General features: G+C 37.6%; 8 protein-coding genes across 8 annotated transcripts; 3 read left to right on the top strand and 5 right to left on the bottom strand.

The window, feature by feature from the left end:
* Positions 1-107: 107 nt before the first annotated feature.
* On the bottom strand, positions 108-5,568 carry SPOG_04524 (adherin). Its single transcript, XM_013166523.1, has 8 exons — positions 5,455-5,568; positions 3,858-5,413; positions 3,354-3,821; positions 2,692-3,315; positions 1,480-2,642; positions 1,305-1,440; positions 583-1,260; positions 108-526 (listed from the first exon to the last, which is right to left on the bottom strand). The coding sequence occupies exons 1-8, from the start codon at positions 5,549-5,551 to the stop codon at positions 428-430; spliced, it is 4,821 nt and encodes a 1,606-aa protein (XP_013021977.1). The 5' UTR covers positions 5,552-5,568; the 3' UTR covers positions 108-427.
* Positions 5,569-5,739: 171 nt separating this feature from the next.
* SPOG_04525 (ATP synthase complex assembly protein Atp25) lies at positions 5,740-7,820 on the top strand. The gene has a single exon (XM_013166524.1). The coding sequence runs from the start codon at positions 6,091-6,093 to the stop codon at positions 7,687-7,689; it is 1,599 nt and encodes a 532-aa protein (XP_013021978.1). The 5' UTR covers positions 5,740-6,090; the 3' UTR covers positions 7,690-7,820.
* On the bottom strand, positions 7,776-10,721 carry SPOG_04526 (ATP-dependent RNA helicase Dbp10). The gene is made up of 2 exons (XM_013166525.1): positions 10,459-10,721; positions 7,776-10,261 (listed from the first exon to the last, which is right to left on the bottom strand). Exons 1-2 carry the CDS (start codon positions 10,703-10,705, stop codon positions 7,911-7,913), a joined length of 2,598 nt encoding a protein of 865 aa, XP_013021979.1. The 5' UTR covers positions 10,706-10,721; the 3' UTR covers positions 7,776-7,910.
* A 349-nt stretch (positions 10,722-11,070) lies between these two features.
* SPOG_04528 (AP-2 adaptor complex subunit Apm4) lies at positions 11,071-13,704 on the bottom strand. The gene is made up of 3 exons (XM_013166527.1): positions 13,589-13,704; positions 13,486-13,550; positions 11,071-13,421 (listed from the first exon to the last, which is right to left on the bottom strand). The coding sequence occupies exons 1-3, from the start codon at positions 13,595-13,597 to the stop codon at positions 12,155-12,157; spliced, it is 1,341 nt and encodes a 446-aa protein (XP_013021981.1). The 5' UTR covers positions 13,598-13,704; the 3' UTR covers positions 11,071-12,154.
* SPOG_04527 (ribosomal protein subunit L23) lies at positions 11,131-12,199 on the top strand. The gene has a single exon (XM_013166526.1). It carries the CDS (start codon positions 11,462-11,464, stop codon positions 11,945-11,947), a length of 486 nt encoding a protein of 161 aa, XP_013021980.1. The 5' UTR covers positions 11,131-11,461; the 3' UTR covers positions 11,948-12,199.
* A 648-nt stretch (positions 13,705-14,352) lies between the features above and the next one.
* Positions 14,353-16,320, bottom strand: SPOG_04529 (GTPase activating protein). Its single transcript, XM_013166528.1, has 5 exons — positions 16,113-16,320; positions 16,015-16,058; positions 15,876-15,954; positions 15,786-15,830; positions 14,353-15,673 (listed from the first exon to the last, which is right to left on the bottom strand). The coding sequence occupies exons 1-5, from the start codon at positions 16,256-16,258 to the stop codon at positions 15,019-15,021; spliced, it is 969 nt and encodes a 322-aa protein (XP_013021982.1). The 5' UTR covers positions 16,259-16,320; the 3' UTR covers positions 14,353-15,018.
* A 106-nt stretch (positions 16,321-16,426) lies between these two features.
* Positions 16,427-18,283, bottom strand: SPOG_04530 (chromodomain protein Swi6). The gene is made up of 3 exons (XM_013166529.1): positions 17,838-18,283; positions 17,653-17,738; positions 16,427-17,504 (listed from the first exon to the last, which is right to left on the bottom strand). The coding sequence occupies exons 1-3, from the start codon at positions 18,144-18,146 to the stop codon at positions 16,871-16,873; spliced, it is 1,029 nt and encodes a 342-aa protein (XP_013021983.1). The 5' UTR covers positions 18,147-18,283; the 3' UTR covers positions 16,427-16,870.
* An 839-nt stretch (positions 18,284-19,122) lies between these two features.
* On the top strand, positions 19,123-20,987 carry SPOG_04531 (traub family protein). Its single transcript, XM_013166530.1, has 4 exons — positions 19,123-19,158; positions 19,202-19,249; positions 19,294-19,396; positions 19,450-20,987. Exons 1-4 carry the CDS (start codon positions 19,149-19,151, stop codon positions 20,750-20,752), a joined length of 1,464 nt encoding a protein of 487 aa, XP_013021984.1. The 5' UTR covers positions 19,123-19,148; the 3' UTR covers positions 20,753-20,987.
* Positions 20,988-21,151: the final 164 nt, after the last annotated feature.

Below are 21,151 nucleotides of genomic sequence, written 5' to 3'. Positions count from 1 at the left end.
CTTGTGCTGTCTCAAACTTTTTTTGGTGAGTTGCTACTTACTGAATTCAACTAAAGAAAGTAGTTCAGATTATGAAGAATACTTGATTCCCATTCTTGAACCAGTCTGTTAAAATCATTTTTCCATTAAGACGTTTACCACAGAGCCTGTAACAATAGTTTATTTACTATCATGAAGTACGAAAAAATCAATGTCATACACAGTGAAGTGTGTCAAAGCTAAAACATTAAATAAAACAAAACCCTAATCTATTAACCAACATAGATGCAAAGAACGAAAAAGAAGCGAGTAAAAAAACTCAATAACGTAATGAAGAAATAACTCAACAAACCATTAAACAATAAATAAGATTTCATATTAGTAAATACCAAAGATCATCGACCAAGTCGAGCGAGTCCAAAGAGTATGCGCATGTTCTTTCTTTTGTTTATTCATTTGCAGCTTCCCCTGAGTGTTCTTCCTCTTGAGGATCGTCTTTAAAGATGGGATCAGTAGATATATTCTCATCTTCAAACATTTTTATACACTTTTACTGGTTAGCCTAGAAGTTTTTTCAATTGACTTGAGTTTGCTCTGACTTACCATAGCTGCTACATCTTCTCTTTTGTTGTCCGGGCGTAAAAGCTCAACCTTGTAACCATTGTTTTTAAGCGGGACCTTTTTATCCTTAAATGTTTTGCTGGAATCAAAATTGTGTATTTTTTCATCTGTTATGGAATAAACATACTTCAAGTAACGTTTCAGGTGAATAAAATTACAAAGTAGAATTCCAGAAAAGAATTTATAGGGCTCTTCGAGATTTCCCTTCATCCATTCAGTAATAGTTAGTCCAATTGTAGCTAAAACTGTATCAATGACTTGAAGGATCATCAATGGCTCGTCAATGCTCAAGTAGTTGATTCCACCCAATGCTGAACAACAGAAATTAAAAAATAAGACATTCTCGTGTGACATATTTAACAGCTTTTCATTATCGAATTCAATAAGCTTCAGCATCTGCGTAAGGAATTTCCTTCTAGACCTCGTGTTTTTGTTCGACAGTACAACATTGTACATGTCCTGGAACGCGGAATGTTCTTCAATAGAAAAAACAAAACTTCCTGGAAAACTTTTGGAAGAGAACATCAAATTTGCTGCTTGCGCATACAAACCGTCTACCAACGATTCATGCTTTTGATGCAATTCCACATGCAAATTAATAGCCGTTTGTTTTATTTCTGTAACTTCACTAGCTTCCAGAGCCACGATTACGGGGAAGCACTAAAGCTGTTAGATTTTGTTGAAATTCATTAAAATCAGCTTACCAGTCTAGGGTTCGCAAGCCCTTGGCGAATAATATGCTGCAATATATTTAATGCGAGAAGAGCAAAACTTAGGTTTTTTGAAAAGCAAGAATTCAAGATATTCGATAGGTACTTTTGCATCAAACAAGCGCTCACACTAAATTAGTTAACATCATAATACGCACGATATACTTACCCTTCAGTCCATTGTCTTTCCGTAAAACCTTTAAGCATGTCTACATTCACTTGTTCACGCTTTGACTTCTTATTGTTATTTGACTTGCTTTCCAATTTTTCATCAGCTTCTGAAATTAGATCCTCGTCAGCTGCTAATAGTTCCAAGAATGCCCTAAAAATTACTGAGACACAGTCGGTGTTGCTCTCTTCAAAAATTTTATCTAGCATGCTTAACATCATTGGTGAAGTAAACAACGTCGGTTGCGCCAGGACGATTTTTAACATATTTTCAATTACATGTATACGCAAATCAGTCTTTGACGACGGAAGCAGTTGGTTCATGTAGTTAAGCAGCAAAACATAAATGTTGTTGCTTTCGTCCTTAGGAAAAGGGAAAACATCTTCCCAATTAACATCTATTTTTTCAATCCCTCCAAACCTAGCAAAGAGTCCAATGAGTTCTATTAAACGAAAAGCCTTTAATGATGAAAAGTCGTTTTTTCTTGTTTCTTCAAGTGTTTTAAGACAAGAGCCTAGTATTTTATAAAGTCTTTGATGATCATTAAGATGACTCAATAAATAACATAAGCAGGGTACCATTTCTTTTAATGTAGCAGATCCAGCCTTGGTAAGTCTTTGTAGCATAGTAGTCTCAAGATTACGCAAAAAAACCTCCGGAATTTCCTTTTGACGAGGTAAAACCTGTCGAAAAATGGCTACAACATAGTATAGCAATCGCTGTTCTTCTATACTCGAAGCCGATTTCAAGTATGGTTTTAATACCTGTAGTTGTGAATAGTCAAAGAGAAAGGGAAAAGAACGAGAAAAAACAAACAGAGTACTCATTGTTTCATGCAAAAGTTCTACCTCAACATCATCTCCCTCGTCCTCGGTTGCTACCTCAATTAACAAGGTAAACAGAAAGGAAAGCAGAAAACGAATTCGAGAACAAAATTCTTTGGTTAACACATCTTCTTTCGAAGTAAGCATTTTCTTTAACGTTGTTACAAGAGAAACATGTAATTCAGGACTAGGATCCGACGATAATTTTAGTAGCGGACGATAGTGAACCTTCAATTTTTGCTTTTCCAAAAAGCTCAAATCATCATATTTTTTCTGTGTATCAATGAACAAGTTACTGTTATTGAACCATAAAGAGTCGAGCGTCTGGAGACTTAGATCCTAATATTCAGGTGTTAATTTACACATAAATTATTTGTTAAAAACTTACGGTGAGATTCTCTTCCTCATCATTCATCCTTGAAAGTAGTTTCATACAGATATCGCATCGTATGCTTATGCTGTTAGTAAGCCCATATATTTCTGCAAGTTGTTTTATTGCACGCTTCCGAACACTCACAGAACTATCCGATACTCCAGCCGCTATAAATATATATAACTGATTTATAGTTTCTTTAAAGGCCATCATGTATGTACTTAGCAAATCCAATACTGTGTCTCGGACGAAAGCTGAGGGATCAGTAACTTTATTGATTACCTGAGACAAAACTTCTGGATGCGCATGGAGTATAGCAGGGATAGACTTCATTTGACTGATAATTCTTAAACTTTTCGTTCGTAAACTGGTTTGGGGGCTGTCAAGGAATCCAATAATCAGTGATACGAAAAATTTTAAATTCAAGTATAAAGAAGAGCGATACAAAGAAAGAATAAAATAATCTTTAATCATCTCATCACTAGTGAAAACGGATGAATCCCGAATGGAGTCTATGTTCAAATTTACACTTTTCAGTAGAATTTTGTCAACTAGGTAATTTGACTCCGAATCCTTGGATGCTTTTCGGAGCTGAAACAGAAATGAGACCCATTGATTTAGGGTATATGGAATGATATTCTAAACGTTTAGTAAGCAAACCACCTGAAAAACCTTACCTCAAGTGAATCATCATTGTTGCATAAAGAGGAAAGATGTGAAAGGCAAGTATAAGTAATTTCTTCATAACGAGGGATACCACTCAAAAAGCAACTTGGGTCATTAAAGTTCGAAGGTACCGGAAGATCATGTTTTTCAAATAGAGTTATATCGAACGTTATTAACAATTTATTGACAATAACACTAAAGAAGTCAAGAGCAGTATTTTTGGTAGCAACGGAGTTCTTTTCTTTGACTATCATCATAATAAGATTTAATGCAAATTGTCGAACAAGTGTCTCCGTTCCAGCCCACTCTGGTAAAGTAAGCATGTTGAGCAAATCTTCTAGCATAATTCTTGTTAATGTGACAAACGAGTTATTAATTTCAGACTTTGTCTGCTTTAATGATCTTCCAAGCAAATAACTAACAATTTGGTTTGCGACTCGGTACTCTTCGTGCCTTGATTTAGAGAGTAAAACATCAACCTAGAGATTAGAGAAAGCTATAAATCACAAACTTACCGATTTTAAATAAGACTGGAAATCATCTGAGTTGACTAAATCCTTCGCAGGGTCTTCCGTCTTAAAAGCGGTATCTTCTGGAAGATGCGTTACTGTACATGACTGAAGCAATCGAACAAGCAAAGTAGAGTACAACTGAACAGATTTTCCACTTGACAGCTTAAATGTTCTGGAAGTTGAACGAGCAGTAGGTAACTGCGCAAAGTTTGCAAGGACTTCTTGCAGCACGAAATCACGCTGAGCAGGGTATAAGCTGAAAATGAACTGAAGTGTATCAAACAGAGGAATTTTAAGAATATCCAATGGAATGTTTTGTATTAACGACGGTTTCTCTTTAACAGAGGAATCCACAGTAATTGTTTTCGTGGACAAGAAAACAACTTTGATGACGACAGCTTCGGACAAAGGAATAATATGTACAACTTTAGATAATAAAGTAAAGGCGTTAGCAATTTTTTGTGTGAGAGATAAAAATTGACGGTTGTTTGATGGCTCAGAGACATCGGTCATGCTCATATCAATGCTAGTCATAGCCTTTAAGAAAAAGTAATCAATAAAGGCATGAAGAGTATCAAGAATAAATAAAAAAGATTCCTCATTTTGCAATTTTTTTAACATAGGAAGAGTGTTGATTAGTTGGAAAACAAGGGATACAGTCTTTAATAAACAGTCAGCTCTCAAATATGCAATATCATCATCTTCATCAATATCGGTATCCTCAGTAGAATTTTTAAAGAAATCCAGACTTCTTAAGCTAGATTCCAAAGTCATCTTAAGACATATAGCATCTTCTTCCTTCAATAACTTATTGCAATCCCCCAAGTGACTCAACTTTGTTAAAGAGATTGATATTTTATCGATAACCTCTGCTGATATTATCTTAGCCTCTGATGCTCCAAAAGATACATAACAGTTTGATTGTTCCGGATTTGCATGCAAGGTTACATCCAACAGCGATTGGGTATCGTGTACTTGCTTCTCTATGACATCTTGAAGCCTTTGGACCTTCGAAGAAGGTGTGGAAGCTAAGCTTCCACTTTCTGACCGCGAGCGCTTGTTGGGAGTTGATGTAAGTGAAAGTGATCGACTAGGACTTCTAAATTCAACAGCTCTAAGGATTCGCGCCGTTGAAGGACTACGGGGGATTTCCAAATTCTTGGGCACTTCTTTCTTTGAAACCAAAGAGTTTTCAGACATAGAGGTAGAATCAGTGTAAGAGGAAGAAGCACTTAGGTTTGCTTCTGGAGGAACAAATTCGACCTCAGAAGGTTGTAATAAAGACTCTGTCAAAGGATTCAATAAAGGGTTTGGGAAAGAAGACGGATTGTCATTATTTTCTTCTTTGTTCGAAGGGATGCGAATTCCAGGCATGGGAACATTTTGCAGCATAGGAGAGAGCGCGTCTTTGTAAAATTGAAGCTGTTGTACGTCAGACACGTTTTGCGCGTTCGGCTCCAAAAGATCAAGATATCGTTGCATAAATCCCTTTTCTTCGGCAGACAAGCACAAAGGCGTATTACTTGCTAATGACTTCGGAGGAACTGCATTTTCTGTACCTAAATTCGCGTCAGGAAACGCGTCTTATTATAACACATACCGTTGCTAAGAGGTATAGATGAGACTAATGGTGTATATTTTAAAGCCTCTAATAAATCAAATGATGAATTGGTTCTTTTAGGGATTTCCGGCGTCATATTATAGAGCTCTAAAGCATTGTTTATGGTTGAGAAATGGAGCTACTATGAATATATTAAAACAAAGAACCATTGTTTTATTTCGTTAATCATTAATAGGAATATGCGTTCTGAAGCATTAGAATGCATTGAGTATTTTAGTGACGCCCCTGAAGCTCGTTATATCCAGTACCCTTCTATTTACATGCAAACAATTCCCACTCATTTGAAAACGCGTAAACAAACCGAATAAAGGCGTAAAGGCTTTGTTGAAAAGAATATAAAAAACATTATATTATTAATGGAAATTTGCGTCTGATTTATTGTATATTGGTTCCAACAATAAAGCATTTTGGTTGTACGCAATTTCTTTCTGGGAACGCATGGTAAATAGACTTGTGGAATTGATTTGCAAAGAGGATTTAGAGAAAACAAGACTTCTTTTATAACGAAAGCAGCTTCTACCGCATAAATTGATTGCCGAAAAGCATCCATACTCGCATATGGATTTTGCATGAAATTTACATTTTTAAATCATATGAAGTTTGTTTCTTAGCAATATGAAAAAGTTTCCTTCATGTTTTCGCATTACACCGCACTTTGCGTGTCGAATACATTGCTGTTTTGTCCGACGTCTACCCTATCGTTTTATATCTTCAAACTCAGACACTAGTCCTCCGGAGAATGCCCCATTGGAAAATAAAAGCTCAGAGTCAATAAAACCACAGGAAGAAGTTATTCGACCATGGTACGTTGAATATGCTGAGAGAACATTTCCCAAAAAGAATGTATATACACCCGAAGTACCAGCTTTACCAGAAGCAGCCCCAGATTTTTTGCAAGAAGTTTTGGAAACATTATCCCAACGATATCTCGTCTCTGACTTGAAGTTTATACACCCAAAGGCAAACCAGCTATGGAGTACTTCAGACTTGATGCTTCTTGGTACATGTAATGACAACACTCATGTTATAACAGTCACCCGTGGCATTTCTCAAACATTAAAGAAAATGAACATTGGCGCTGTTCACGTGCAAGGTCTTCCGAATTTATCACGACAGCGAATTTTGGATCGCAGAGCGTTAAAACGTCCTGAATCATGGCGTAACAAGGTGTCTGTTCAGCAGACAAATTGGACATGCATTCAAATTGAAAACTATAATGTGGTAATTCATTTGTTTACGAAAGACGCACGAGGTTACTATCAGCTAGAAAATATTGATCAAGATTTGCACCAGATTTTGTCTGATAATTATGACTCTGGAGAGCTCCAGTCGGCTTCATTCCGCCCAGGAAATAAGAAAAGAATCACTTCTGGGTATTCTACTTTCCTAGGAGATAAAAAACAGTTTCATACGTTTTGCTCTCGAAACAACTCTACTGCCTCAAATAATATATCTTCTCTCCAAAATTTGTCGGATCCACTTGAGGAGGCAAGAGGGAAATACCTTGGGAATGATCAAACTTTTTCTTTGGATTCTTTTTATCATCAGGCTAAAAAACTTCTAGATTCGTCCTCCTCTCAGGTTTCTCTGCCGGACATAAATAATCTGTTAACGGCTGTGGCCGTCTCGACCCCTCAATCCATAAATTCTTTGTCTTTATCAAAAGAGTTGGTCAACCAGAGGATCAAATTCTTAACATCACTTTACACATCTATTCAAAAAACAAGTCCAATTGAGATCACTACTTTACGAAGAATTCTATCCAAATGCCTTTTATGTTCCTGCATTATAGAGACAAATAACTTTCATTATCTAGACCCTCGCATCTATAAAATTGAACGACTCATGTACCGTCATGGTATAAGTATGACCGTGGGTTCATATTTGCTAATCCTTAGCATTTTTGCGAAATACGATCGCTGGAATGATGTTTGGCTTCGCTGGAATAAATTAACGAATTTTGGAATTTTGCTGGATGAGGATATGTACTGTCATATCTTTCAGTTAGTGGCTGAAAGTAAGAATGAACGAGCTGCAATTTATTCTTTATCAAATGTATTTGAAGATATGCTTTCCCAATCCCCTGATTTATTCGCCTCTAAAAATATCGCGTTTTATTTGTCAAAATGCCTTGATTTGATATCTTTCAAGAACGATAACTCGTATCCATTAGTTCATAAATTTATCCGAGCATCTAAAGCAGAGGTTAATTAACCTAAGCTCTAGGGCTTAGTATACAAAACTTTTGTAATTAAATACTCCCTTCTTTATGAGCAGCTACACTTTAATAAATATTTAATGCTGAAATCAATTTATTCATCATTTTAAATTTCCCTATTCACCTATATGACCTGTTTTTAACCCATAAAGTACATATTTTTAACAAAACCATAATTATAAGCATCCAAAAATAATCAAAATAAAGTAATGTTTGTTTAGCGACGTTTTTTGGAGGGACGAGCAGTCTTAGCTTTTCTCTTTTCTTTGAGTTGACGATCCTTCCGAATTTGGGGAGCAGACTTAAGTTCATCGCTGATTTTAACACCAATACCCTTCTCTTTAGCTTCCTTAACCCTAGCCTTTCGAACTTTGTAATCAGTTCGATATTTGTCGGCGGCTTTCGGTGCTTTAACCTGCTTATGCTTGAATTGTCTACCACTGTTGTCATTTAATGGCATAGAACCATTATTGCCTTGAGCTTTATTAGATTTCCAAGCCTCAAATCTACCGCTACGGTACGTAGCTGGCAATTTCACTCCGCTTTCACCGCGAATGAGTTTAACACCTCTAGAACCATCTTCATCATTAATGGTGTTAACGAATTTTTTCTTTTTCGGATCCCATCGTTGCCCACTGCGATTAGTTTGATGTATACCCTCATCATTACTTAAATCCAAGACAGCATGACGAGCTGCCAGTGTAAAGTTCTCTGCAGAATTAACGGCATATCCATTTTCTTGGATATTTTCTTTCGGTGCGTAATGAGACATATAATATTCTTTATCACGAAAATCACGGGAAGCCTTCTGCTGTTCTTTCAGACTCTGAGGCGTTTGGAATGTGTTTTCAAGCTCTGTCTCAGATAGTTCTGGCTCGCTGTTTGTTTTTGTGGAAACCTCGCTGTCATCTAGTAATTCATTATCAATGGTAGTACGCTGAAGACCTTTTGGTTTAATCTTACTCCTGCGTTGGCGCATAATCTCTCCAGCTTCAGATCGATGATGTCCTCGTTGGCCAATCTCGAAAATGGTTTCAGAAGGACGGAATGAAGAAACCTTTGCCAAAAGAGCACTGAATTGTGAATCTGCTTCAATATCCATCGAGTTACTGAGCAAGGGGTTTACTAAATTCCAACCGCTAGTATTTACTAGTTCTTTTGCTCGTTTAACACTCTCAGGGCTGCAACTGGGCCGTGTGCGAAAATATAACTTTTCACCACGAGCAGCAACCTTAGACAACTGCTCAATTTCAATGTCTTCGGCAACGACTCGTTGGACCCATTCTGACAATTCCGAGACAGAAGCCGTCGGCAGGCCTCCTAAAACCAACTGCTTGGTAAAGTCACAATCATCTGCGGTTTTCACCTTCTTATTAGTAGTAACAATTTCCCTGTTTAAAAACAATTGCAAATCCAAGAAATAGCCAGCGTCTTCGGAACGGACTAGAGTATAAGCCCAACCAGTACGGCCAGCACGTGCAGTACGACCGACACGATGAACAAAAACTTTCGGCTGAGGAGGAAAGTCATAGTTAACAACATTAGCTAAAAGCGGTATATCAATACCACGGGCAGCCACATCGGTCACAACAAGTACATTGCTGAAACCAAGTCGAAATTTATTAATTTGATTTGTACGGGCATCTTGATCCAATGAGCCGTAGATGGTAGATACTGAATAACCGGCAAGAGCAAGTAGATTAGAGATATACTCAACATGATGTTTGGTAGGTACAAACACAAGGGTAGCATCAGAAGAGCCAGAAAATCTTCCCTGGTTGACAGCTTCCATAATTCTTTTACGTTTTTTAGGGTTCTCAGAATCCATAGATACAACGGGCTTAATATCACGTTTAAGCGATAATTTAATAACGTCTTGTAAAATATATAGTAGAGCAGCCTCCCTATCGGCGGTTTTGACGGAAAAAAAGGCACTTTGAAGATCAGAAGAAATTTTAGACTCAACGTCTAAACGCACTAATACAGGATCTTGAAGACCGGCCTTTGCGAAATCAACGAGAGTACGAGGCAAAGTGGCAGAGAATAGCAAAGTTTGGCGAGCAGAGGGCAAATCATGCAAAATTTCAGTGAGTTGAGCAGCGAAACCCATCTCAAAGAGACGATCAGCCTCATCGAATACTACATACTCAATCGCATTAAGCTCCAGCTTCATTTCTACTTTAAGATGCATAAATCGACCTGGAGTAGCAATGATAATATCTGGCTTTGCAGTCATAATACTAAACTGCTCCTCTAGACTAACACCACCAACGATTGCGGCAACTCGAAGGTCAGTACCTTTGTTGAAATCTTTTACAACTCGCATTGTTTGCAAAGCAAGTTCGCGACTTGGAGACAAAATTAAGGCTCTGGTGCCTGATTGTGCCAAGGTAGACTTTAGGCGCTCAATCATTGGAATTACAAAAGCGGCTGTTTTACCGGAACCAGTACGAGCCATACCGACTACGTCGCGTCCTTCCAAAACTAGAGGAATTGTTTTCCTTTGAATAGGTGTTGGTACTTTGAATCCTTTCTTTAAAATAGCACGAAGTACATTCTGACTCAACCCTAGAATTTCGTTAGTTACTGAAGGAAAAAAGAGAATTCGTAGATTGATGGAGTTAGGCAATAGCAAAGTCGCTTCAATTGTTTCCATTCTAAAGTATAGTCCTGTTTTTAGTCACACCATTATTATTATAACTCTACAAAAGCAAGCGAACAGCACACTAGCCATTGCAAGGAACCCATCTAACGTTTGTTCTTACCCATCGCCTGAAAGTTAGAAGCTTTGCCAGCAAGCTTCTTTCCCTTTGTTTTTCTATTCGATTTCAAGATATTGGAAGCAATGAACGCTTCATCGTCCTCTTCATTTTCAGGTTCTTTGCTAGCGTTTTGAGAACCAATCGAAGTTTCCGCAATTCCCGCTTCAAAACCATCAGACTCGGGCTTCAATGGCAGAGGTGCCAAAGAGCCGGCAATATCAACCTCGTCAACTGTCTGCAATTCAGACATTGAACAAAGGACAAAGTGTTTCGTTGTAGGTAGAAGTTTGCGTCTCTTACTATTTACAGGTTTGCGGATAAGGAGTGTCAACGATGGGTCACTTTGTGTCGAAATAACGAATACCAATGATTAAGCCAGTGCTGTATTAGTTCATAATGAAACAAACACAAGGCCACTATGTAAATTAGCGTACTACAAAATACTGAACATTAGTAAACAAGATTAGAAAACAACTCATAGAGAGAGTATTTATCTAATTTCCCTTGAAGTTTTAGCGTTGTCTTACTTTAAGATGAGCCTGAAAACTCATTCCATGTGATACACGAAGGACAGTGCTTCCTTTCTTTTCTATGGACCAAAACTGACATAAACCACCCGGTCGCTTTTAACATTTCATTTTTTGACTAAAAAGAAGATAATCATCTAAATAATGATAAAAATAAGTTTAATTACATTCCCTAATCCTTGATCTTGATTCACCAGTACCTTGGCTATTAGCTGAATAGGTAAGGTAACCTTTCCTGCCTACTTACAATCCTCCTTAATTTGACAGGACTTCACATATTCTCCATCGTTTGGAATAAAACCCTTTTTTATAAGGCTATAAAAGGAGAAAATTTTTTCATTTACGAATTTCTTTTCGTTGATCATTTCCTTTGATCTAGTTTCATACTTCAACAAGGAATCCCTGTTAGTGCACTATTTGTGTAAGTAAAAAAGCCTTAAGCTGTTCAATTTTTGAACTTTTCTACTTAATACAACAAAATGAGTAAAATTGCTGGAAAGCGTCTCGTATATTTTCCTAATATACCGTTTATATTATATCGAGGACTAAATTTACCACCCAACTTTGCTGCCTTTCGTGTTCCTCTGAATGTGAATAAATTTGACGTTCGAGATTATTTATTGCATGTTTATAACCTCAAAACTCTTTCTGTGAAAACCAACATTTACCAAGGATCTCTTTACCGAAATGAATACGGTCAAGTGAGAAGACAAGCAGCTACAAAACGCGCGATCGTCGAGATGGAAGAACCGTTCATTTACCCAGAAGTTCCAAAGGATTTACGACAGTGGCGGGCTGGCGATTCTTTGCCAGACGGCACAAGTGCTAAAACTTTGACTAGATATCCCTTGTATTTGGAAAAACCTAATATGAAAGTTGTCAATGAAGAGCTAGATAAGCTACAGGAAGCAAGTGTCTCCAAGTCTCAGCAAAAGATTTCTCGCTTACTAAGAAGCATCCATTGAAAAAGCTTATTTTTTGTCATGTCTTCTTCCCTTCTCTTATTTTGCACGACTTAGCATTCACTTTATTCCCTAATACTTAAGTTACACGGTTAATAGTCATTTTAGGACTCTATCTTTGTGATAGTGTGTTATGCCTCAAAGTAGAAATGTAAAACGATTAAATATGAAATGAATGTTTTCATAAAAAACATGAAAGATGGTGTGAAACTAAAAACGAATTTCGCAAGTGCCTGCACGTGTCGAGTAGCGAACCCACTTTATGCTTTTGTATTTACTGTTAGATGGTTCTTGCACATGTAAATATTTTACTTTTAGTCCTGAGCTAGCAAACATTTGAATATTAAAATCGAGAGAAATAGGAGGACGAGACCAATGCTGCTGATTGGTAGTATTTGATAACTCGACTTCAGCATACAATATAAGATCCATATCCCCTAAGTAGTTAGGGATATTCCAGCTGATAATGTTCTCCGAAGGTTTATATCCAGATTTCCCTCGATTGACTCTAGGACTTGCTTTTGCCACGTTATCCGGAACAGGTATTCGAAGGCTAAGAGACGTAGAAAGTTTATGAGGATAGCTTGAGCGGATGCTAATTCGATAAATTAATTTTTGTTTTGACAATTGTTCAACAATTGGATGTATCCGAAAAGGGATGTGAACATTTTCATGGGAGCGATAACTCATAAGCTCGACCTCGCCATCCGGGGGAATAAATGATATTTTGCGTTCATTTTCGAATTCCGGAAGCTTTACGCACTGATGGAATTGGCAATCTTCTAGCGTTATACCTTCAGATGCGGTAGAATCATTTCCTGAACGCGAAGATTTCTGTCGATTTTCGTTATGCTTTAGTTTAAAGTCTAACTTATCGCTAATGCCGAATTGACACTCAGGCATTCCTGATAATAAAGCTCGCATATGTACAGATCCAGAAATGTCGGATCGTAAGACGTTGCCTGTAGAGCTAATAAGCAGGTTTAATCGTTCCACTATATCAAGATATATTGTGTTACGACGATACCTTATTCCTGCTCTTCTCCATGGTACAGATTTTGAGTGATCAATTGAATGGCTGGTGACGTTTTGGGAAGATGTAGAGCGTTTCATTGATAAAATGGATGATTCTTTCTTTTTCACCGGGTTAATGGTCAACGCTCGAGAAATTGCATGAGGTTCTGTCATTTGTACAATTCCGAAATCAATCATTTCATCCAGTAACTCGTAAATAAATGCGAAATTTTCCTTGATGGTACTTTCATTGACCTTTTCAAAATACCGAGACAGTACCTCAACCAAACGTTCTAAGAATTCCAGTAAAAGAATGATGTTTGGGTTTCCTTTAGCAACCGTAACAATGTATAAATCTTCATTTCTGACATAAGTATAGCTTGTGGAGCCAAAAGTCGCAATTGGCGTCCGTAGTTCAGGATTCGAAAGCACGTGAACACGTATAACATCAGTAATAGAACTCCTTTCCTTTTGTTAGTCTCACAGCTTGAAGGAACTCCATTTATAACCTCTCTTACTATACATACTTCAAGTCATGCCGAAATGTCCGACAAATAAGATTATCGCCTTTCAAGTTGAAAAAGAAAACGCCCTAACACAGTTAATATTGGTAATATCATGATTACGTACCGAAATCATTAGTAGAATCAGTGTTTTCTTTTTTTTTTCGTTCAAGTAATATGCTTTTCTTCCCAATTGTAATGTACGGAACCGAGTTACACTTTTTTATCTTTGACATAAAAATGAATCAATGTAGGTAACAACGTAATTGAAATGCGAATGCCTTGATTGTCACTGTACCATCATGATAGGTGCTTTGTTAACATTATAACTATTACAGTACGCTTTATTATTAGGATAATGTCGAATATTAGCAAATATCATAATCTTAAAGAATACAATATTACAAAAGTAAACAATGCATGGAAAACGCTTTTCAAAATAATCGTATACAAATATGAAGCTCAGATTCGAAGCTCAGAATCATAAAAGAAAGAAAATATCAGTCATATAAAGCTACATTATGGAGTGAAGATTCTTCCATAAAGTAATGGTCTAATTGACCAAAATGTGTCACCAAACAAGTCAATTAGTAAAGCTAGCAAACTCTTCCTAATTGAGGATTTAGTCAGAACTGCTAGACTAGAGTCACTCAATTCAGTGGACCATTGTTATATAGTGTGTTTAATGACACTGTCAAGTACTGAAAAATACTATAGTAAAATATTACTTTCTCACCAAAATCAGATCCTTCGTAGTTGCAATGAAAATCTTTAAAAATACGAGTACTACTAAAACCTGAAAAGAAAAGTCGTATAAATCAAAATTAATAATCAAAGTTCCTAGCAGTTGATTTACCTGTAACATAACAATACATTACAAAATAAACCAGTGTGCATAGCAACTCCCTCTATGTAGCAGTATCAAAGTTCTCTAAAAGCTTTTTAGAAATAGCCGTTCTCACATTGCAGCACGTAGCTTCTCCGTTTTAATGAGATCTACTTCAATCCCTAAAAGGCATTGTTGATTTACATCTTACCCAAATCTCAAAGACAGACCTTTCTTTAATTGGCTTGCGAATTTCTCAATTTCTCAATACAACGGTGCCATGTCCTAGAATTATCATTCGTTGGATTAGACATCACCTAACCATGTACACAAACATCGTCTTGTCAAAAAAAATATTAAGGAAAGGTCTTGTCAAAGAAAATATTAAGAAAAAAAAAAACCTATCAATGAATTCATAAAGTAAAGAAAGTAGTTATCTTAGTGAATTTGATCCATTATGATGCTGTTCTTGCCATTTTTTTTAAAAAAAAGGGTAGCTTCAGAGTGGATCATTGTTACAACAACTCAAAAATTGGACAAGAAAGTAATTAAAAACGATCAAACTATCATCATAAAAATGATTGAATACACATTTAAAAAGGGCATATCAAAGACTGTTAATAAATCAGGTTATGTAATAAATCGTGCCTGTTTTGTTCCTTCTAAAGTAGCAGCAAAGAATAAATATAGAAACGTAAAGATTGCACAATTTTCATTCGCGGCTGTGCAAGTTACTTCCACACATCATGGGTATTCATTATATTATGATCCATAGCAGATTGGGTTCTCCGTGGAGGTTGAGGCTGCATACCAGGTTCTCGAGCATAGGAATAAGGATTTGTTGAACCAAAAAGAGGCATCTTCCATTTGTCAGCAACAAAAGAAGCACTGGAGACCGGTGACTGAAGACTAGCATATTGTTGTGCCCCTTGAACAGTCGATGTAGATGTCGACGGAATGTTAGAAAACGAAGATACCGGTGAGTTGACGGCTGACATGGGGCGAGGCGAAGCGTATAAGGAGAGTATTGACGATTTGAGGTCTTTCTGTCGATTAGCCTGAGCAGTTGACGTATTATTGGAGGACAGAGACGTCAAATTAGGAGTAGAAGCTGTAGAGGAAGCACCAGGGTTTGGCAAGCGATAATTTTCTGATGTATTCATAGAAGCAATATCTATCATGGAAGCTTCGCTTTGAGAACGCAATGGTTCCTTGGATATAGAAGGCATGCTCGCAGCCGCTGGTTTTCCAGGAGCAATCGGCTCAGGTGAAGAAATGGAAGGGTTCATTTTCTCAAATGGAATAAGTGTCTCGGGAGAAGGAATCTCACGACTCAATACCCATTTCCGTAACTCATACTTTGTTCGGATAAAGGTTGCAACTTTGCTAGAAGGATTGTAAGTATACGTTTCTGCAGATACGAAACCGTATAGCTGCATTGTTGGCGAACTGAATTCTTCCAAGCCTACGCAACTAAAGGATTCTCAGTCAAACTTACCTGTCTGAAGGAATATGGCCATCTGTTAAGTTTGCTTCCCAATACCTACGTGAATAGCGTTAGGTAAGTCCTTCATGAAACTAATCTTACATGTTTGCTCTTTGATTTCCCCATCGTTGCATATTTTCAGTTTGCTCATCCGTCCAAGCATCTAGATCTACAGATTTCACTTTACAGCTTGTTAGTTGAACTCTTTCAAAATAGTTTTCTAATCTTCGTCCCCACTTACCTCTGCTGATGTGAACACCGAGACTTCGATGGATACCAGAGCATCTAAAAATATGTGAGCAAAAATACCTTCTACCAGTACAAGGCCTTAATGTTTACCTGATGCAAATGAATACACCTAAAGACCAGCTGGCCCATCTTGGTTGTTCATTACGTTTGCAGTCCGCACATATTTTGTTTGCTGGTTCGCGCAAAAGCGATTTTAAAGCAATTGCATTTGTTTCCTTCTTTTTTCCTAGAGACATTTAAAACAAAGAGAAACGATTTGGTAAATGACAAGTTGCTAAACACAGCTCAAAAACAGCTTGGTACAGGATAAGGATAGAAGACGTGCTACGCAGTACAAACATACAGTATCGCAAATACTTTTACTAGCGGCTAAAAGAGTTTCCGTTAATAAACAAAGGAAGCAGACGAAATTGTAAACCATTTCGTTTAGATATAACTTATAGTCTCATAAATGAAAAAAAAAAAAATAATATAATAGCTGTCTGTACAACTAGCAGTCTTTATGGAAATGGAAACACCGTTGACGAATTCATAGTATCCACAAAGCAAAGCGTAAAAATCAAAATGTATTAAAGGAATCACATATAAAGATGCCTTTGTACGTTCCCTTCTAACTACATAGAACCATGTACAGCATTATAATGAGAGCCACTGAAAAGGAAAGCTTTTCAATTTACATATTACCAAAGATTTCGAAAGAGCGAAAGGAAAGCATAAAGACGGATGAAACGATAAGGAAAAAGTAGAATGTAACCAAAATTCTAGATATGGGTATGACCAAATATATATATATATGTGGGTTTAACATATGAAGGAACTATTCAATTCCTTTGCCAAGTGATCGTTATTTATTCGTTTTCGCGGAATGTCAAGTGGCTTTCATAGAACTGTAGCATTTTTTGGGGACATTTCTTGTTCGTAATTGTACTTGGATAGTGAGAAACAGCACCGTTCTTCCAAGTCAAATAAATCTCAAGTGTTCCATCATCCTTTCGCTCGATTGTATCAATACTGGCAACCAAATCTTCCCACATATCATACTTTTCCACTTGCTGACCTGTTAATTCTTTCTCGTCGGGGAGAGTAGGAACCTTTAAATGAGCTTTCTTGGGACTAGCACCTGATTGCTTCTCCTTTTTCGGTATGGGAGAGGGAGAAGGAGACAGTTCCTTTACGGATTGAACGTTTTCTTTCGGCTCGACATGTCCGTCCTGGGGAGTAACTTCTTTTTTCTGAGGGGTTTCTTTCTCCGGGCTAGGCGCCTTTATAGGAGAGGAAAGCTCATGCTTCTCTTCCTCCTCCTCCTCTTCTTCTTCGGAATGCCGGGTATTCTTCGTAGCTTCGCTCTTAGAGATCTTCTGGCTTTTCACGGCGGGCTCTTTGCTTTCCGGCTTACGAGCTCGACTCGGGCGCTTCCTTTTGGAAGCATCTGGACGACCGCCTCGCTCTTCCCAATATGCTTCTACAAGATCTTTACATCCACTAGTCATCTGTTAGTTTCGCAATAAGAACCAGTAGGGAAATTCATCGCCGAAATTTCATATATTCACTCGTGATTCTACTATTATTATCCCCTTATTTTTATAAAATCTCGATCGCTTAGATAGACCCTTTTCATCGATATACATACTCACAGTCTGCTTCTCTACTCCAAGTATTGTCGCTTGGATCATCATATCCTTCCCATTTTAATAAGTATTCATAACCTCCGCCTTTCTAAATCCATGAATCCTTTGTTTTCACCGTATCTCTGGCGAAAACATGCAAGGACCCTATGTTAGTATTGTAATGGAGCCAATATCAAAGGATGCATACCCTGGCCAGGCGGTGTTTCAACACTTTTTCAACAACATATTCCTCTTCGCTTTCCTCTTCTTCTTCGTCATTGTTTAGCTCTTCATCAGCGTTTTTTCCCGTTGCATCATCAGCGATATTCCCTTTCTCGGCTTTTTTTTCAAGTTTCTCGTGTTTGATCAATGGTTCATCGTCCGAAATTGACCCGTCAGACGCCCTGGTTTGAGGTATTTCTTTAGTCATGTTGGGTAGTTCTGGCTCAGAGTCTTCGTCTACGACTGAACGTTTGGAGGTAGATGAACGTCGATACGAACGAACATTTTTTACCATTTTTTTTCGCGTTTCTAATCAATTCGCTCTAAATTTCTTTGTTTATGATCTGAAACGACCGCTTGTTTGTGGTGGTTCTTCGCGACCCTCGAAATGCTAAATGCTCGTCTACGTCTCGTTTGTGAGACGGCGTATCCTTACCATCATCCTTCATAAAACAAATTCCTCGTTATAGTAATGCGTATTCTACTAGTCCATTACCACTATATTTACTTTTTTAAGCATATGCTTTTATAATGTCTTGAAAGCATAGTTATCAATATAAAAACCAGGCAGTTTTTTTTGGTTGCTGAATCTAAAGAATGCGTATAAAATTGTTTTTATAAAGAAAACATTTCTTCATACGGCTTCCTAATGTCAGCTATTACCTTGTTGTCAATAGTTTGACACGAAAAAAGCGAAAGCGATGCAAACTTTTCTTCGTCAAGGGAAGGATGGGAAGAAATTCTAGCCTTTGAGTATGTAATTCCAATTCAATGAATCCACTTTTTCACGAAAAACACGTCTACATTCGTACTAACCTATAAAAGCAAGCTTACAAGAAGGACTATGAATTTGAGCAGTCGGGACATCTAGGCTTTCGAGTAAGGCTAGAAAGCTACGAGAGTAAACAATTTGTTACTAAAATTTGAGAAAGCTTAGCTCTGTTTAGGATAATTCCTGGATATTAACCTGCTTCTGTCTATCCTCATGATCTATTCTGGCGCCCGGAAAGCAGAGGAAAGTCTATTGCTATAAGCTCATTGAAACTGTACTTTCATTGATTTTATACAGAGGATTACTGCAACTGAGCCAATTTCTCGGATTCAGACTTCTTGCACATAAAACCGAAAGAAAGGAAAAAACGTACTTGGAAACTTTCTTTCTATATATTTTCTTCTTAATCCATCATTTGAAAAAATAATTATATTTGTAACTATATTTTTTGGCTCAAAATACTACCACATAATTGACATGAAATAAATTTGCCAAGACCCAAGCACCACAGACAAGCTCACCACCATGGGGAAAGGTATGAGAATTCGTAGAAAACGGCAAAAGCTAATGAGAAATAGTATTTATGAAAGATGAATTGGCTTCTATGCTGAATCCGGCGCCAGAAGGTATGCAATTCCACAATTATTTTGTTTTTTCTAACATTGTGCAGTTGAGAAGGACCCGGAGGCGATAGATGCACCGTTTTCTGACGAGGAGTACTCAAGTGATAATCAAAACAATGCTGCTGGAAGAGAGCATTATGTTGACGTTGGGTATGTGTTCTTGCTGAACGAATTTGTGAGTGAAAACTAACAAGCTTCTCAAGCGCGAGCAAACTACGTAGCAAACAAGCCCCTGCTTTGGATCCTCGTTTTAAGGGAAAAAAGACTACTAGGAAGGACTTGGTGGATCAAACCAACGAATCCGTCTCAGCGGAAGGCTCTGAGGACCTGGAAGAGGAATCTATCGATGAAGACGACAGTGCCATTTCTGGTGAAGAATTGTCTGAAGGAGTTTCCGGAGACGAAAACGAAGAAGATGTTAGTGATCAAGCACCTTCTGAAAACGAAGGCGAGTCTGAATCTAAATCGTCTTCTGAAGACGAGAATGATCAAGTAAGGGCTCTTCCTGACAGCGATCTCTCCAAGTTAAAAAAGATGCTGCATGGAGAGCAAAAACTTTCTGATAAAATTCGTAGTTCTGCAGTTCAGGACATGCAAAAGGGTCTTGCTCTTCAAGAACAGATGCGTTTGTACGATCGTGTACTAGATACACGGATACGTCTGCAGAAGGGGTTCTCCCAAGCACATGCTATGAGTACATCTAAAGAAGGGCAGGAACAAGACTCGAAGATTCAAGATGGCGAGACTGCATCAGAAGTCTCGTCTGAAGATGTTAAAAAATCCTTGATGTCTTTTCTTCAAGAAACTATGGAGCTTCGCTTTGATATGATGGTGGACAGTGGTATCGAGCCCAGAGGTCTAAAAAGGAAAGCTGAGTCTGAGGATGTAGAATCTATTTCGTCCGCAATGAATGATTTGGATAACTCTTTAGAAGAGTGGAAAAATAATACGTTAACAAAATGGCACAGTCGTGTTCAAGCTTCTCAAGGAATAACGCAATCCAATAAATTCAAGGCTTTGAACCAAAATGTTGTGCAACAAATCGATCAAACAATGCTCAATAAAAATGACCTTATTGAGCGTTCGCGCTTCAACCGCTCAGAAAATTCTCGCAAAGATCCTGATCCTGAGCTATATGACGATACCGAGTTCTACCAGTCATTATTAAAAGATTTCATCAATTCCAGATTGGCAGACTCTGGAAGAGATACGAATGTCCGATGGGTCGCTACCAAACAGCAAAAACAAAAAAGGGAAAATGTTGACACAAAGGCTTCCAAGGGACGCAAGCTACGTTATCATGTTCACGAGAAGCTTCAGAACTTTATGGTTCCTGTTGAGGTAACTTCTTGGCCTGAAGAACATATTGACGACCTATTCAACAGTCTTCTGGGTCAGCGCATTGATATGTCCGAGAATCCTAAAGATGAGGAGGATGCAGAGAAGAAGCAAGAAGAACAAGAGCTTTCTTTGGCTACCAACGATGGTTTCTCTCTTTTTGGCTAGGCAGCTTAACGGAAAAATTCAGGCAATATGGTTATTTGATAATTAAAATATTTGGGTCTTAAAGTAATGGATAGATAATATTGGTTTCTTGTTCAGCATAGAAGTTAATACTGGAGAAAATCGTTAGATTCATAGTTTCGTTTCTCTAGCATTGAGGGCTGGGAGGTTTGTTTGTTTTCAAAAAATTTAATTTTTGGGTTTTATATAGTGCATATTATTATGATCTTACCTATTGTGCTTCTTTTAATTGTAATTGCCGATAGCTGTGATCGTAGATGTAGATTCCAATCCTTGAATTATAAAAGGTTTTATTGCCATTCTAATAACTGGGTACATATAAAGACTATTTGGTGAACTTTTACATAATGAACAGATATTTGCGATTTTGTCAACATCTCG

This window comes from Schizosaccharomyces cryophilus, assembly GCF_000004155.1.
Source record: "Schizosaccharomyces cryophilus OY26 unplaced genomic scaffold supercont4.1, whole genome shotgun sequence".
Lineage (NCBI taxonomy): Eukaryota > Fungi > Ascomycota > Schizosaccharomycetes > Schizosaccharomycetales > Schizosaccharomycetaceae > Schizosaccharomyces > Schizosaccharomyces cryophilus.
Note: the sequence above shows the minus strand (reverse complement) of the source record. Positions and strands in the feature narration are given on the sequence as shown.